The sequence below is a fragment of the Guyanagaster necrorhizus genome (genome assembly GCF_019112545.1).
Source record: "Guyanagaster necrorhizus MCA 3950 unplaced genomic scaffold BT62scaffold_25, whole genome shotgun sequence".
Taxonomy (NCBI): domain Eukaryota; kingdom Fungi; phylum Basidiomycota; class Agaricomycetes; order Agaricales; family Physalacriaceae; genus Guyanagaster; species Guyanagaster necrorhizus.
Genome location: NW_025064904.1, coordinates 477,148 through 490,542, shown reverse-complemented (window position 1 = coordinate 490,542; position 13,395 = coordinate 477,148). Strand labels below are relative to the sequence as shown.

General features: G+C 48.3%; 6 protein-coding genes across 6 annotated transcripts; 3 read left to right on the top strand and 3 right to left on the bottom strand.

Moving 5' to 3' along the window:
* Nucleotides 1-119: 119 nt before the first annotated feature.
* BT62DRAFT_935443 (PIN domain-like protein) lies at nucleotides 120-2,117 on the top strand (the record flags this gene model as incomplete). Its single annotated transcript, XM_043186944.1, has 2 exons — nucleotides 120-2,015; nucleotides 2,065-2,117. The coding sequence occupies exons 1-2, from the start codon at nucleotides 282-284 to the stop codon at nucleotides 2,113-2,115; spliced, it is 1,785 nt and encodes a 594-aa protein (XP_043036608.1). The 5' UTR covers nucleotides 120-281.
* A 456-nt stretch (nucleotides 2,118-2,573) lies between these two features.
* Nucleotides 2,574-6,027, bottom strand: BT62DRAFT_954044 (uncharacterized protein). Its single transcript, XM_043188289.1, has 16 exons — nucleotides 5,896-6,027; nucleotides 5,674-5,823; nucleotides 5,543-5,573; nucleotides 5,404-5,484; nucleotides 5,262-5,288; nucleotides 5,065-5,208; nucleotides 4,911-5,003; nucleotides 4,398-4,741; nucleotides 4,319-4,339; nucleotides 4,217-4,269; nucleotides 3,941-4,168; nucleotides 3,881-3,886; nucleotides 3,630-3,830; nucleotides 3,360-3,569; nucleotides 3,269-3,298; nucleotides 2,574-3,212 (listed from the first exon to the last, which is right to left on the bottom strand). The coding sequence occupies exons 1-16, from the start codon at nucleotides 5,948-5,950 to the stop codon at nucleotides 2,928-2,930; spliced, it is 1,959 nt and encodes a 652-aa protein (XP_043036607.1). The 5' UTR covers nucleotides 5,951-6,027; the 3' UTR covers nucleotides 2,574-2,927.
* Nucleotides 6,028-6,112: 85 nt separating this feature from the next.
* On the top strand, nucleotides 6,113-6,600 carry BT62DRAFT_982255 (mitochondrial import translocase, subunit Tom22; the record flags this gene model as incomplete). Its single annotated transcript, XM_043189666.1, has 2 exons — nucleotides 6,113-6,484; nucleotides 6,538-6,600. The coding sequence occupies 2 exons, from the start codon at nucleotides 6,113-6,115 to the stop codon at nucleotides 6,598-6,600; spliced, it is 435 nt and encodes a 144-aa protein (XP_043036606.1).
* Nucleotides 6,601-6,630: 30 nt separating this feature from the next.
* Nucleotides 6,631-8,560, bottom strand: BT62DRAFT_935438 (NAD(P)-binding protein). Its single transcript, XM_043186943.1, has 8 exons — nucleotides 8,283-8,560; nucleotides 8,086-8,227; nucleotides 7,940-8,034; nucleotides 7,790-7,881; nucleotides 7,486-7,730; nucleotides 7,373-7,428; nucleotides 6,929-7,318; nucleotides 6,631-6,872 (listed from the first exon to the last, which is right to left on the bottom strand). Exons 1-8 carry the CDS (start codon nucleotides 8,436-8,438, stop codon nucleotides 6,855-6,857), a joined length of 1,194 nt encoding a protein of 397 aa, XP_043036605.1. The 5' UTR covers nucleotides 8,439-8,560; the 3' UTR covers nucleotides 6,631-6,854.
* BT62DRAFT_351207 (uncharacterized protein) lies at nucleotides 8,365-8,963 on the top strand. Its single transcript, XM_043180595.1, has 3 exons — nucleotides 8,365-8,603; nucleotides 8,657-8,754; nucleotides 8,810-8,963. Exons 1-3 carry the CDS (start codon nucleotides 8,457-8,459, stop codon nucleotides 8,829-8,831), a joined length of 267 nt encoding a protein of 88 aa, XP_043036604.1. The 5' UTR covers nucleotides 8,365-8,456; the 3' UTR covers nucleotides 8,832-8,963.
* Nucleotides 8,964-9,987: 1,024 nt separating this feature from the next.
* Nucleotides 9,988-10,800, bottom strand: BT62DRAFT_350982 (uncharacterized protein). The gene is made up of 2 exons (XM_043180594.1): nucleotides 10,497-10,800; nucleotides 9,988-10,437 (listed from the first exon to the last, which is right to left on the bottom strand). Exons 1-2 carry the CDS (start codon nucleotides 10,671-10,673, stop codon nucleotides 10,177-10,179), a joined length of 438 nt encoding a protein of 145 aa, XP_043036603.1. The 5' UTR covers nucleotides 10,674-10,800; the 3' UTR covers nucleotides 9,988-10,176.
* Between the last annotated feature and the right edge of the window lie 2,595 nt (nucleotides 10,801-13,395).

The window sequence follows — 13,395 nt, the reverse complement described above, 5'->3', positions numbered from 1 at the left end:
ACGATGACTTACTCATCAGTACAATGAATCTTGATGCCTTACGATCCAGCATCACAATTATTCCTCCGATGGTGCGTCAATCGATTTGCTTGGACTCATGACAAGACGTTCCATTCCTTCTCTTAGCCACCGATTTTGTAATCCAGAAAATGCTCAGAAAAGAGCTGAAGGACATCACGCTACTCACGTTGAATGTTACATAGAGAAACAAGTGTAACGCTCATTAACGACGCGCCACAGTCACGTGGTGAGGTTTCCATCTGCTGCCACTTGGACTCACGATGGGCGTTGCAAAACTCTGGCCACTCCTCGATGAGTCTTCGTCCAGGAAATCTCTCTATGAGCTGACGATGGACTCTACAAATCGGCCACCACACGCCTTTCGCCTCGGCGTCGACGTCTCTCTCTGGTTCTTCCATGCTGAGTATGGGCAGGAAGGCGAAAATCCCGAGCTGCGGACGCTCTTCTTTCGCCTGGAAATTCTTCTTCGCAATCCAATACTGCCTCTCTTTATGTTCGACGGTCCAGGGAGACCGGCATGGAAGCGAGGCAGGCGTATCAACACCTGGTCCGAGAACGCGCTGACCGATGGACTGAAGGCTTTTATCGAGGCATTTGGGTTTGAATGGCGCTATGCGCCAGGCGAGGCGGAGGCGGAGCTGGCATATCTGAATGCTGCAGGGATCATTGATGGCGTTCTTAGTGACGACGTTGACGCGCTCTTGTTCGGCGCCAAGACCGTCTGGCGGAATCCAAGTTCGGCGCACGCACAGACTTCAGCTACAGAGAAGAGGAATTTCGTACTGGTTTTTCAGGATGTGAAATTAAGCAGGGCAGAGCTCATATTAATTGCGCTCTGTGCAGGTGGTGACTATTCCCCCGAGGGTCTTCCTGGCTGTGGCCCTAACACTGCCGAAGGGCTTGCTCGTGCAGGTCACGCAGATACACTGTACCGCATAGCGACAACTCTGACGAGAGCAGAATTGCCTGTACATCTCTGTACATGGCGCGCAGAAATTATCAAGGAGCTCAGAACCAATTCCTCTGGATGCCTGGGACACAAACATGGCAAACTGGCAAATTCTGTGCCCGAGACCTTTCCGGACATCAATATCCTATTGGCGTACACGGAACCAGTCACGTCACCACTCGAGAAGTACAATGACATCGACTGGATGAAGAAGGAACCAAACATTCCTGCGATTGCTGCACTGTGCGAAATGTACTTTGAGTGGGGATACAAAGAATCGATCGTCAAGCGTTTCAGGACACTCATCTGGCCTGGGTTGGCTGTCCGTGTTCTAAGAAGATACATAATTGAGGGCGAACAGGGAAAGGATGAGAAACTCGTTTGGCGCAAGTTCGCTGGGGACGAGGTAGTGGATGCTGGTGAACTTGGGTGGATGACAAAGATTCACCGTACACGGCAACATCAGTCGGCGGGTCGCGCACTGCAGTATCGCGTTGAAGTCGACGTCTCTGTTCCTGTCCACTTGGCGGAAGCTGGTGTGCACGGATTGAGAAGACCGGCTGGCACCGGTCTGTACGCTGCCGATCCCTGGCAATTTGAAACGGAAGATCGTGCAATCGACCCTGCTCAGGACCCGCGTCGCCCCCTTCTTATTTGGCTCCCGGGTGTCATGGTCGAGAGAGCCAGGTCCGCTTTAGTAGAGGAGTACGAAGATATGGTCAGGCGCAGGAAAGGGAAGAAGAAATCAAAAGGCAAGAAGAAGGTGACGGAGGAGATGAGCGGTAATGACGAACCACCACCAAGTCCGAGGAAGAAAAAGACAACGGCTCTTTCTACGACGCCACATACGCCTATGAAACGCAAGGCTAACCCTGCCTTCCTCTCCACACCTTCGTCTTCGTCTAAAATTCTTCTCGCACTCGATAAAGTTCCTAAAACAAAAACACTGTCCAGTCCGACTAAGACACCATCGAGGAAGCCTGCACCATTTCCGATGGACTTGGAGCACGAGTTCGGCAGCCTGAGCCCCCGAAAAGATCGAGATCTACATGGTGATACTAATAGCGAAAACGACGATGAGGACGAGGAACTACCTATACTGGGTCGCTCGTCATCTGCTCAACTACCGTCGTATAGTCCGTTGAAGATACCGTCCGGAAGGCCTGCATCTTTTTCAATAGGTTTCGAACGCGAGATATATTCTATGACGGCGATGAAGATGACGACCTTCCTGTTCCAAGGCCATCGTCACCTGCTCCGCCGCCGCCTATAACCCCCTCTCCTGTCAGAGCGAAAGCCCGTGGGCGAGGTTCCGAGGATGATGTAGCGAGAAAGAGCCCGCGGAAGAATAAACTGGACTCTCCTAGTCGTAGGCCGAGGGAGAAGAGCCCGATCTGGGGAAAGGGGAAAAGCAAAGCTGTAGAGGTGATTGTGATTTCCTCAGATGATGAACCAGGTGATTCTGATATAGTATTGGTGGGATGATCTATCTATATTTCCTAGCATTCTACTGTATTTTGTTTGGCATATATTCCTTTAATCACGACTACCCCACTATACTGATCTTCAGATCTAATCAAGATGCTCTATTCCTTAGCCGTTCAGTTTAGTTGCCGGACAGGAATTACTTCCGGAGGCTAAGCGGAAGTAAATCGAAGCAATTGAATACAACTGTCTATACCAGTACAAGACCTTACCTTACAGTACTTACTGCTACTACCGATACGCATAGGATGATAAATAAAATGTCCAGTTATCAAAACTACCATTAGCCCCGTTACTTGGTGCCTTCATACCTGCTTATGTGGAATGTACAACGGAAAAAAAAGAAACCCAATCACTGCAAAGGTAACCGTACAACAGAAGACTCCAAGATAGACAGTGAATTCCAAACACGGACACGAAAACGAGGGAAAACTCCAAACCTTGAGCTGGGAGTGTTGCCTTCATTCTTCTTTTATCGCTCGTCAATCTGCATATCGTCACGGCGTGAACTCGGTGATCCTGACTCGAGAATGACTCTGGGAGCAACCGAGTTCATATGGTTGAAGTCGCTTTCACCAGTTCGATCGCCAATTCGATATATGCGCCTGATCTCACTCGCATGATCGCCTGCTTCTTCATAAGCCTGGCTGTACTGCTCTAAGCCATTGATGCAGTTGATTGCTTCTGGCCGTCCTAGACGTGCGAGCAGGGTTCCAGCTTGGATACAGCTGACATGCATCACAGCTGGGTCAAGTCGCTAAGCAATGAAACTCGAGTCAATGGGTTTAAAGTTGAAAAGAATCGGTCGCTTACCAGGTACTGGTTGCTTGTTAGTACCGCTGCCTATAGATACAGTGAGTGACAAAAAATCGATAAACGAATAACTCGTGCGCAGACGACGTACCAGCGCAGATATCCGGCAAGCTCCATGCAAAGCTTCGTCCGCAATTTTTTGCATCACCGAATCCATGTGAGCGAAATCAGGCGCGAACTTCGGATCGACACCAAGCCGGGTAGCTTCGTTTATTTCTTTTACCCCAACTTCATCTAGAGCATTGAAAAGAATGATCCACATCACATGGTACTGTGCATCGCTGGCACAGGAAGATACCGCCTAAAATACGATCACGAAGGATGAGCAACTTGAAAAGAACACAATGATTTATCCCCTCACGGTAACGAAATCCCACGTCTGGTTTTCATTGCTGGGAACGCCTACCGCCCGGAGATAGTCATCGCGCCACTCAGTAAGGGCTTTGAAAAACGTGTATAGGATGTCGAAGGGCAGCCCATCGGCTTCTGTCGCAGGCTTCCAGAGTTGCCTGGACATCTGCCGCGCTGTTCGTGCAAGAGCATGAGCTGCTCGGTAGTAGCCCTGTTGTTCATGACGTCAAAAGATGGAAGTGACCATATCACGATACTAACCAAAAACTGGTGTAGAGTTGACTTAGTTAGCGTGTGGGATTCAGTATGCGATTCACGTACTTCTAATTGTTCTCTTGGCGAGGGAGTTGTTCCGTCATGACCGTCGGGATTAATGGGATCGACGGTATAGAAGTCAATGTCATAATCGTCATCGTCGAGAATCGGTTTGTGACGGTAGTACAGCGAAGCGTATGCATCACATATGCACGCCATCCACCAAGCAAAAATCATGGTTCCCCGCTCTTCCGTGTCGCGAAGAGTGGACGATATGACTGATTTGTGATTTATCTAAAGCAAATTGAAATACCAGGTGTCTGGATGGAGTTGGACGCCTACCCCGAGATCCATAAGATGCCTCGTCGCTGAGGCCAGCCAAAACCCGTGAAAGCCTAGAAAGATTGATTTAACTACGCCACACTGCGTGACAGTCTGAGTTACCTGTCGGGTCATCAGGAGTTTCTGGAGAAAAGAAAAATTGGAAAGAAGCTTGAGAAATAAGGTTGGCAAACAGACTTACGACTTTGAAGTGGTTCGATCAAGAGTCCAATCACTACATGGTCATCCTTCGGAATACGATGTACCTTCAGAGCTTCAGCAAGCTCGCGGGTCCGTAGTATGAGAGTCCTCGCCAAGGCACTGAGGTTATTATTACGTCTGCGATCGGCGACGAGTAAAGGATGCTCAGAAAACTTGGCGCCCCATGAAATGACAGTGGCCACCAAGGCAGGGTGCAGATGCTTGGTAGCCTTTGCCGCGTGGGATGGAAGCAATCGTAGACTGTTACGAAACTGCTCGGGATTAAGCAGGGGCAGCCGAGTGTGGACGATCTGAAAAAAAACTTCCACGAGGTCGAGAGCAAACCTGTCAAATTACAAGGGCATGCAGTTAGGGATGCAATAGACAGTGAGAGAAAGACTGCGGATAGTAGTCAGCAAATTACTGTAGGGTTATTATAAGCAAACGGACGCACCAAAAAGGAGAGATATTCTCATGTGTACAAAAGGATCAAGAGGGTATGAAAACTACGCACTCGACTCTAAACGCTTCTTCTTCTAGCTTTGACGCCTGTTCTCCCCAGAGGAAATAAGGCGAAACTCTGATTTGCGTAAAGGGTGTCGGATCACTGATTTTACGATATTGAGGTTACCAAATGAAAAGTTACGCGAATAGCGTTACCCACTGACTTTCCGATTTCCGGCGGTGAGAACAGATATGCTAAGACCTCACGCGTAGACGAGCTCATAGTCACAGGTGGATAAAAACTGTATCTGTAAGTGCTGGACATTGGCATATGACCAGGGGAGCCGTTTTCTATGGAAGGAGAGCCACTGGACGGATAATTAATCAGCTCGAGTATGGACACAACGAAGCAGAGACATACTTCTTGAAAGGGTTAGGAGACGGTGGACTAAGCAACCATGATCAGCGCAATTGCATATAGAAGGTAGACAGAGAGTATGGGTGGTAGCAATCGGAATCGCCGTGGGTCCACGTCAACGAGTGCAAGGAACGGCACAACGTACCTGGAATTGGCAGATGATAATTTCCGTCGTCCGGGGGCAGATGTTCGCTTCTTCTCACTCGTGGCTTGCTGGACGAAATGACTGAGATACAAAGAAGCGGGAATGAGGGTAATGTTTATCGACAAGGAAGTGTACTGACGTGCATGGGTAGTTCTTGGAGACACAGTGCTGGAAGGATCAGTTGAACACGATGGTAGTATAGAAAGAGAAGAAAACGTGCCTGACACTAGGACAAAGGTCAGCGATGGAACGAACGAAGAAAAGCTGTAGGACATACCTTCTCCTGGCCTGGCAGCCGATGACACTTGACTTTCCTCGCTCTACAAGCATCACAGGCCGTGTTTTGTTTCCTTGGTGGAGGCAGAGTCTTCGCGAGCTCGTGAATCTGATTTTGCATCGAAGGGGAAGGAAGGACGATGCCTGGACGTTACAAAGCGAAATCTGTAAGCTCAGCTATGTGCTGGACGACGGCGAATGGCGAACGACGGATACCTGACTGAATAGAGCTGGTCGATGGTTCCGACGGCATTGGGGCATCTGCCTGCATGGTACCGCGATAAGGGACGAGCAAGGGGATGGAAGAAACAAAGATCTAGAGGGCAAGGTACTTTATATGAACGCCGATTCAGGAAGGGGACCAAATAAGGCCAATCCACCCTGGGCCACTCAGCCCGGCTCCGAATTTTTTCTCAGCAACATACCGTCAGCCATGGTCAAAGTTGAAATTGTTGACGACAAGGAGTCCAACTCTCCCTATGCCTCCTCCTCATCCTCGCGCACCTCCTCGACAGAGTCGCTCTCTTCTGTCTCCTCAGAATTGTCGGCAGACGAGACCATTTTCGACCGTATCGCTGCGCTTGTAGACATCGTACCCCCAACTGCCCGACATAACATCGCCTCGCGTGTCTCAAAAACCGCTTCCTTTGTCAAAAAGAGCGGAAAATTCTTCGGGAACATTGTGTGGGTCGTTACAACATCTGCACTGCTCGTCGCTCTGCCTCTGGCGCTGAGCTTGGAAGACGAGGCAAAAATTGTAGCGCAGGAGAAGGAAATGCTGGAGCAACAACAGGGTGCTCAGCAGGTCAGTTTTTTTCTTGCCATTCTTGCTGTTGTCTCATCCTGACTTTTCTTCAGATGATATCTCCAATGTATCCACAGGCAAATCAACCAAAACCATTAGTGCCTCCCGGGTTCTAGACATAGTCAGATTCAGATGACATTGAGGGATAGATTGTATTTATCACTCAGGATTGCACACATTAACGACTTACGCCTCGTAATTACACCGTTTTCTGTCTGTAACGTATTCTTCCCCCCACCACTCCATCGGTATACACACATTTATGAAAGTATTCCAACGTAGAAAGCATCACTCTTTACATCAAAGCGGAAAGGATATTCAGAGGACAAGATTTATTTATTTCTTCTAAATGGTGGGTAAACATAACCACTCAGTTCTCCTGGACAGTCTTCCGAACAACGTAAGCAAAAAGTAACGGCGGAATGGCACAAGGTAAACACTTACATCTGGCCTAGGAGGAAAGAGAATCGGCCGCGTGAAGTTATCTGCAGAGCGATACCGCCTTAGGTATGTGATGGCATGATGCTCAATCTCTGACGGAGTAATACCGACAAGATCCCAATTACCCGGCAATTCAGCGTCATTAATGTACCTTCTTACCACTTCATCCGGACTGAGTGTTGGCCACCACACTGACTGCGAAGCAACTCTGGCCAAAAGGGTCGCCACTGCTTTGGGAATTGTGGGAGCTTTAGACGGTGGCTGAAGCGTTACAGAAGACACGAGATCCAGCAGATAATCGTATGTGAGCGTGGATGGACCGGGAAGGTTGAGAGTTCCAGGTGAATGGGGTACTGTCATAAGGGTAGCGAGAGCTTGTGCAACATCGATGACCTTGAGAACAGTCCTCGTGAGACCAAATGTCCATAGCAAGCTGGATCAACGTACGTGCACCGGCCTGACTTGGGTTTCGGCATTGTTCAACTTCCACCAGATGGGCCAGACTAGTAATAGCTGGGTCAGCACATGGGCAATGGTGCACGGATAAACGCGAGACGTACTAGCGATATTATTCAATAGCTTATCTTCGTATCCATACATGGCCGAAGGCCTAACAATAGTAACATCCTTGAATGCCGCTTTCACACGTTGTTCTCCTTCTGCCTTGGCCTGGTACAATTTGGACGGTGAAGAAGCCGAGGCGTTAAGATGCGAGACATGGACGAAGCGTGGAACACCAGACTCCGCTGCGAGCTTTGCGATCCGTTCAGCGCCCTCGATGTGGACCGACGAGAAGTCAAAGTTTCTGTGAACGTTCCCAAATTAAAAAAAAAGTTTCGTCAGAGGGATACGCGAGCGGCCCACTTGGTTTCATAGTCACGTCCAACAAGATTGTATACAACGGTCGAATGCCTTACACACTCGGCTATTTGGGACTCATTACGGATATCCCATTCCTGTGGACGACGGAAGCGTTAGAAGAAACCGAAAGGACGAATGGGCCGTGCTGCGAACCATAGGCACAATTTGTCCTAGATCACCCATGGGTTTCAGACGCCTCTTTTCGTCCTCATCACGGTATGGAACAACCACCTGGGTGCCGAGTTTTCCTGTAATAATTGTGCAATTATGCATCAACCGGAATGATGAGGTATGCGTACCAAGCTTGGACACGAGATATCTTCCCAAAAATCCAGTGCATCCAAAGACCGTAGCTACATGACCCGACACCGCACTGTAACCTGGAAGACCAGAGGCGACGACGACCTTGTTAGGCAGCGGAGTAATACTGTGGTATGTTCGCTGTTCGACACTGTATCAGCAAATATTGAAGAGATACAGCAATAAAAATACTAACAATTCCCTGCAGACGGGCTGCTCGCTGCAGGCATAGCATGCGGGACGAAAACATGCCCACCTGGAAGTGATATAACGCAGAGATTGTGGTTGCCAAGTCGGACTCGGTGAACGGCGGGATCACAACGCCACGTGGATGTAACGTGTGACTTGTCATTCTCAACTTTTTACTGCCATGGCACAGGGAAGGACGAAGGGGCTACAGGCCAAATCCGGTCCATCAGCTCGCCAGGCGTCAAAGGCAGCGGCAGCCACAAAGAAAGGAAAACGCTATATCGCTCCCAAGAAAGCTGTCCTTGTCAAGCAGGCTGCATTGCACAAGGTGCGTTAGCTCCCACTTTTCGTCACAGTATTTCCTAACACTTCGTAATATAGAATCTCTCTGCAAAAATCAACAAGTCGATAGAACAGCAAATGGTGTCAGCCGCCTCCGCTGGCAAGTTGACCATCATGAAAAATGCCGGTCCCGAAGCGTACGATAAATTTCCTCGTTCTTAGAAAGGAAGTTATTTGCTAATCTTCACTTAGATCTGGTTTGAAGAAGTCATGATCCACCATATTGCTGGCATTATATGGTGGTCCGCCTTGATCTTTTTTTCTTTCAGTGCGTTGTGTCTGATGTTAACTAACAGCTCCAGGTCTCGCTTCCGCTTTCTTGCCACCGATCTTGCTATCTTCACCTCATATACTCCAAACAACGGTGTCTAGAATCGTCGGTTGATACCTGGATTTGCTGTCGTCTCGTCGGGTACGAAGGAGATGACAGGCTTTTCCCTCGAGATCATAGGTAGCTTCTATGCGCTTGGAGAAAGGGTCAAGAGCTATAGATACATGTGGGTCAATGGATCGTTATTGGCTGCTCCTGGTGATCTGTTCATTTTAGACGTTATCAAGAAGGAGGTCCAACTCCGCGGTATTCGTGAGCAATTTGAGTTTATCAAGATTCATATAAGTACAGTTGTTTCCGAGTCTTGATGTTTCGAATACAACATTGCGGAGATCAAGTCCTTGGTATCCTAAGCCCGCGTTGATTCGCTACGATTAATCATACATTTCCAGCTCCGCCGTAGGCCGCAACGGACGCGCGACAATTGCATCGATTCCTTCTGTATGTGGATTTCATTGATAGAAATTTTGCGATGATCTGATCACTCGCTACATAGTGCTAGACAAAATGCTTTCAGGTGTTCATTGTTCATCTTGCAGTCCATCCGCTTGACTCCATCCGCTTGGCCTTTATGGCCGACGAACTCGGGGATGATGTGAAGGGGCTTCGCTATCTGGAGTTGGAGCTCAGCCTTATCGATATCCAGTCAGCCCTTGACCACGTCTGGGCCCGTTGAATGAACCCAAAAGCGCAGATAGCTTACAGACTCATACCATGTCATTAATCAACTTCTAGTAGATGCTATAACTGAAGCTTGCGTTGCTGGTGTTGTTCTATAAATCTATGCGAGAACTCCATTTCATAACCCTTCTCAACTTCTCTGCTCAGACCCGAGTTTTCAACTGAATTGGACGTGTCTCAATACGTAAATGGTTAATGATGGGGATACAAGATTACAGCCCATTTTTAGATTCAATGGACCGCGCGAAATATTTCTTATAAGCTGTTTGAATTTTCAGCCTGATGCCAATGCAGACGGCGGGGATCAGGTGCACGGAGTGGCGATGGGTTGGAGATATGCAATCTTCTGCTGTTATTAGGGCCCTCAAATTCAACTGCGAAACGCGATGCTCGCGAGGATACGATGAAACCCGTACCCTGAACGGGGTGGACTGATGGGAAGCACAAGGACATAGAAGACATTGGTAAAAATAAGTATCATATATCGAAAGCATGAAACACTTGGGTTTCTTTGAAGGATTGTTCTCTACAAATTCAGGACGATTCATTAGGCTGGTTGGAAACGCTTGAAGAACCAGGATGGCTTGTCCCCATCAATCATCAATTCTGGTTTGTATACCACCCCGTCCGGAAGAATCACCTCAAGATAGCTCATCACATCCTCGACTCTGGCGTCTCGTATGCGAAGCTTCTCCAAGGCGTCTGTATCGATGATACATAGGGTGTGCGGCCGTTCATGAGTTGGAGCCCCGTACAAATACAGCGTGCGCAAAGCGGGCAGCACTTTAACAAAGTCTAGTAAAGATGTCTACTGGTAACAGGTGAGCATTGTTGTTAATATGAAAGAAGCGAACAATAAGCCCTGACCACAGAATCACGATCAGATACATGTATTCCCAAGACCTTCAGTTTCTTGCATTGCGCGATCGAGTCAGTGGCAGGGTTCCCATATACCCATTTTCCCCGCAACCTAGGCTTAATATGGAGCTCCTCCAGTGCACCAGAAAGAAGAGGTAACATGTCTTTGAAGGATGCCATCCCCATGCGTTCTACTTGTTCATAGTCCCCCGTCAAGTCCTTGAGACCTGTCCATAAAACTAACTTCACCAGCTCCTTATTGGAGCGGAGAAAATGAAGCGGCGCTGGATCGGTACCAATGACCAAGGTAAGGTCCGGAATCTGGATGTGTTCTTGGACAAGACCATTCCAGAAGTGTGGGGAAACGTCGCAGCGATCACGGATGATCAATGTTTGTAAGGAGCGAAGGTTGGGATACAGCCAGACGGAATGGGAGACGTTTCATTCACGAATGTCGAGATTGGTGAGGAGAGGAGGCTTGTCAGGGGATACATAACGAAACAGCTGACAGAGACGGTAGCCGTTCTGAGAGATGGTACGCGAAATGTAAGGAAGGTGATTTACGGATATGGAATCCCCGTCCAGTTTCAAGTGTGACAGGGCAGGGCAGGCTGTGATTGCAAGGGACAAGCCTTTCTCTAATGTACGGTAGCAGTGACCTGACCCACCCCAATCAAATGCCCGTGGTCCATTCAAATGTTTGACCGAGGATAGAAATGGGAGATTAAGGTCTGGCTGAGATATGGACGTCCTCGAGTAGGGGAAAGGCATTTCAACCCTTGGAAGATCTCATCAATAACCCAAGACGGTACCGTCCGAATACCCTGCGTGTCAAATCTATGGCCAGAAGACAGCAAGTGTGGGGGAAAAATCACAAGAGGAACACTATACCCAACTGTCGCAGACACGATATTAATCAAGGACGTCAAAGCTGGTCGTAAATCGTTCTTTAGGTGCCCAAGGGCAGAGTGATTATGTGTGAGCTTGCGATCGTATTTCGGAACCAACGGAGAATGCCGAGTAGATACAATTACTGAGAGATGCCGAACATATAGTGCAATAGGTGTACGGAGGGTAGCTAGGTCGTCGATCAATGGCACGGGGAAAATAATGCGATGGTACTTGAATTCAGCCAGGTTTAAATTGACGGTCAATGTGAGGACCAGGACGGGGTCAAGGGATATGCAAGCGCGCTGGCATACGGCACGAAGATATTTGAGGTCGACGTTTCAGCCTGCGGAAGGTTGAGTAACATGAGATGGAAGATAACAGAGACATACAAACATACCACCAGGCCAATTTCCTGTATAAGCTCGTTGGGTAGAGAGAACGGAAGGCATTATTGGCAACTTTGTGCCCAATCAATTGAAATGTATAGAACTTACATAGGCTGACCTTGAGTCATGTCGAATCACGGTCGAGACGAGTCAGATACGCGATCACGTGACGGAAGTTCCCTTCGAAGTTCCTATACACATTTAGAGCCGGCGCATGCCCTCCTGCTATGCCCTTGCTATAACATGAGATAACATGTATGCTACTTATTTAATTGTAATACCATCGGAGGAATCTTATCCACCGGTCTTTAGGGACTCGAATAACATCCTTTGCAAGGAGACAATAGTAAACGCAGATATCGCCGGTAAAAATGCATCTCCTTTTCTTGCCACCGGAGAAAAATATGTGTGCGGTGTACATCATACCTCGTTTCGAAATTCGTACACAGATGGACCCCACGTGCTGGTGTACTATCGCAACCAGTAGTTTTCATTCACATGTGTGTGTTGGAAACTAGGTGACGTCTAAGGAGCTCATATATGTAATCAAGGAACATAGACACATACAGCAGAGTAAGTAAACGTTCCTGTGGTCACGGTGTGAGTTAGAAAGCAAAGTGGCGCAGCGAAGGAGGCTTTGAAGGATGGTCGTTTTGCCCTTCCGTAGACTTTCAATGAAGACAATGAAACATGTCGTGAGTTTTTCTTTTAGCAGCGAAGTCCAGAGCCTGTCCGGGAGTAAAATAACCGGTCAGAATAGCATATCCTTCTGCTGGTATCGGTAGTCAGACGTCGCCAATCGTAAGGTTTCACTGCTGACGAACATATGAACCGGGCAGGGGAATGCAGTATACCCGAGGGCAGAGCGATGTGATTCTGTGGCCACTTTCTCACCGGAGTCGTTACCCGCACAGCGGTAGATAGAGCTTAGAAGAAGGCCAGGTGTAAGAGAACGGGTCATAAAGAGCAGGAAAGGGCCCTAAGTCGGATTGATCTCGGCAGCCGCGTTTCAACATTCAGCGCCTGATAATTTCCTGAGAGCAAGGGATTGAATGGGTTCTGGTCGATACGGACTCAGTACTTTGTATGGAGTCCACAATATCTCGAACCAGGCGGTCGGCATGATGGTCGAAACTTTATATTATAAAGTCAAAAGAGGAAATCACCATCCAAACAGATCGGCAAAGTCGGCCCGAATAGGGTCAAATGTCGAGCCATGTCCTTTTCCCCTGCATGTGGTGGCCATCCTCACAGGCTGAAAACGGTATTTTTCGTTCTGGAAATATTATCTGTTCAATGTTAGTCCTGGAAATTTTCGGTTCTCCGTCTTCCTAATGCACGCGTAGCTTCATAACCGGCACTTGTCACTTCAAGTTGTAATCGAGGCTCGAAAGAGTCCACAACGTCCGTGACAGTTGTTGATCAAGCTATCCGCTTCTATGGCCTAAGGCTTGATCGACCCATTGTCGTCAGGCTGTGGTTAGACTGGCTCAAACGAGCCTTCTTCGTCGTTTACTTGGTCGGCTGATGCCCCTTCATCTGGTTTCTACTGCTCTTTTATTCGTCCTGTATGTGGCCTACCACCGAGACCAAATTTCTACAACGGATCTAAGGATAATGGTGCATCTGTA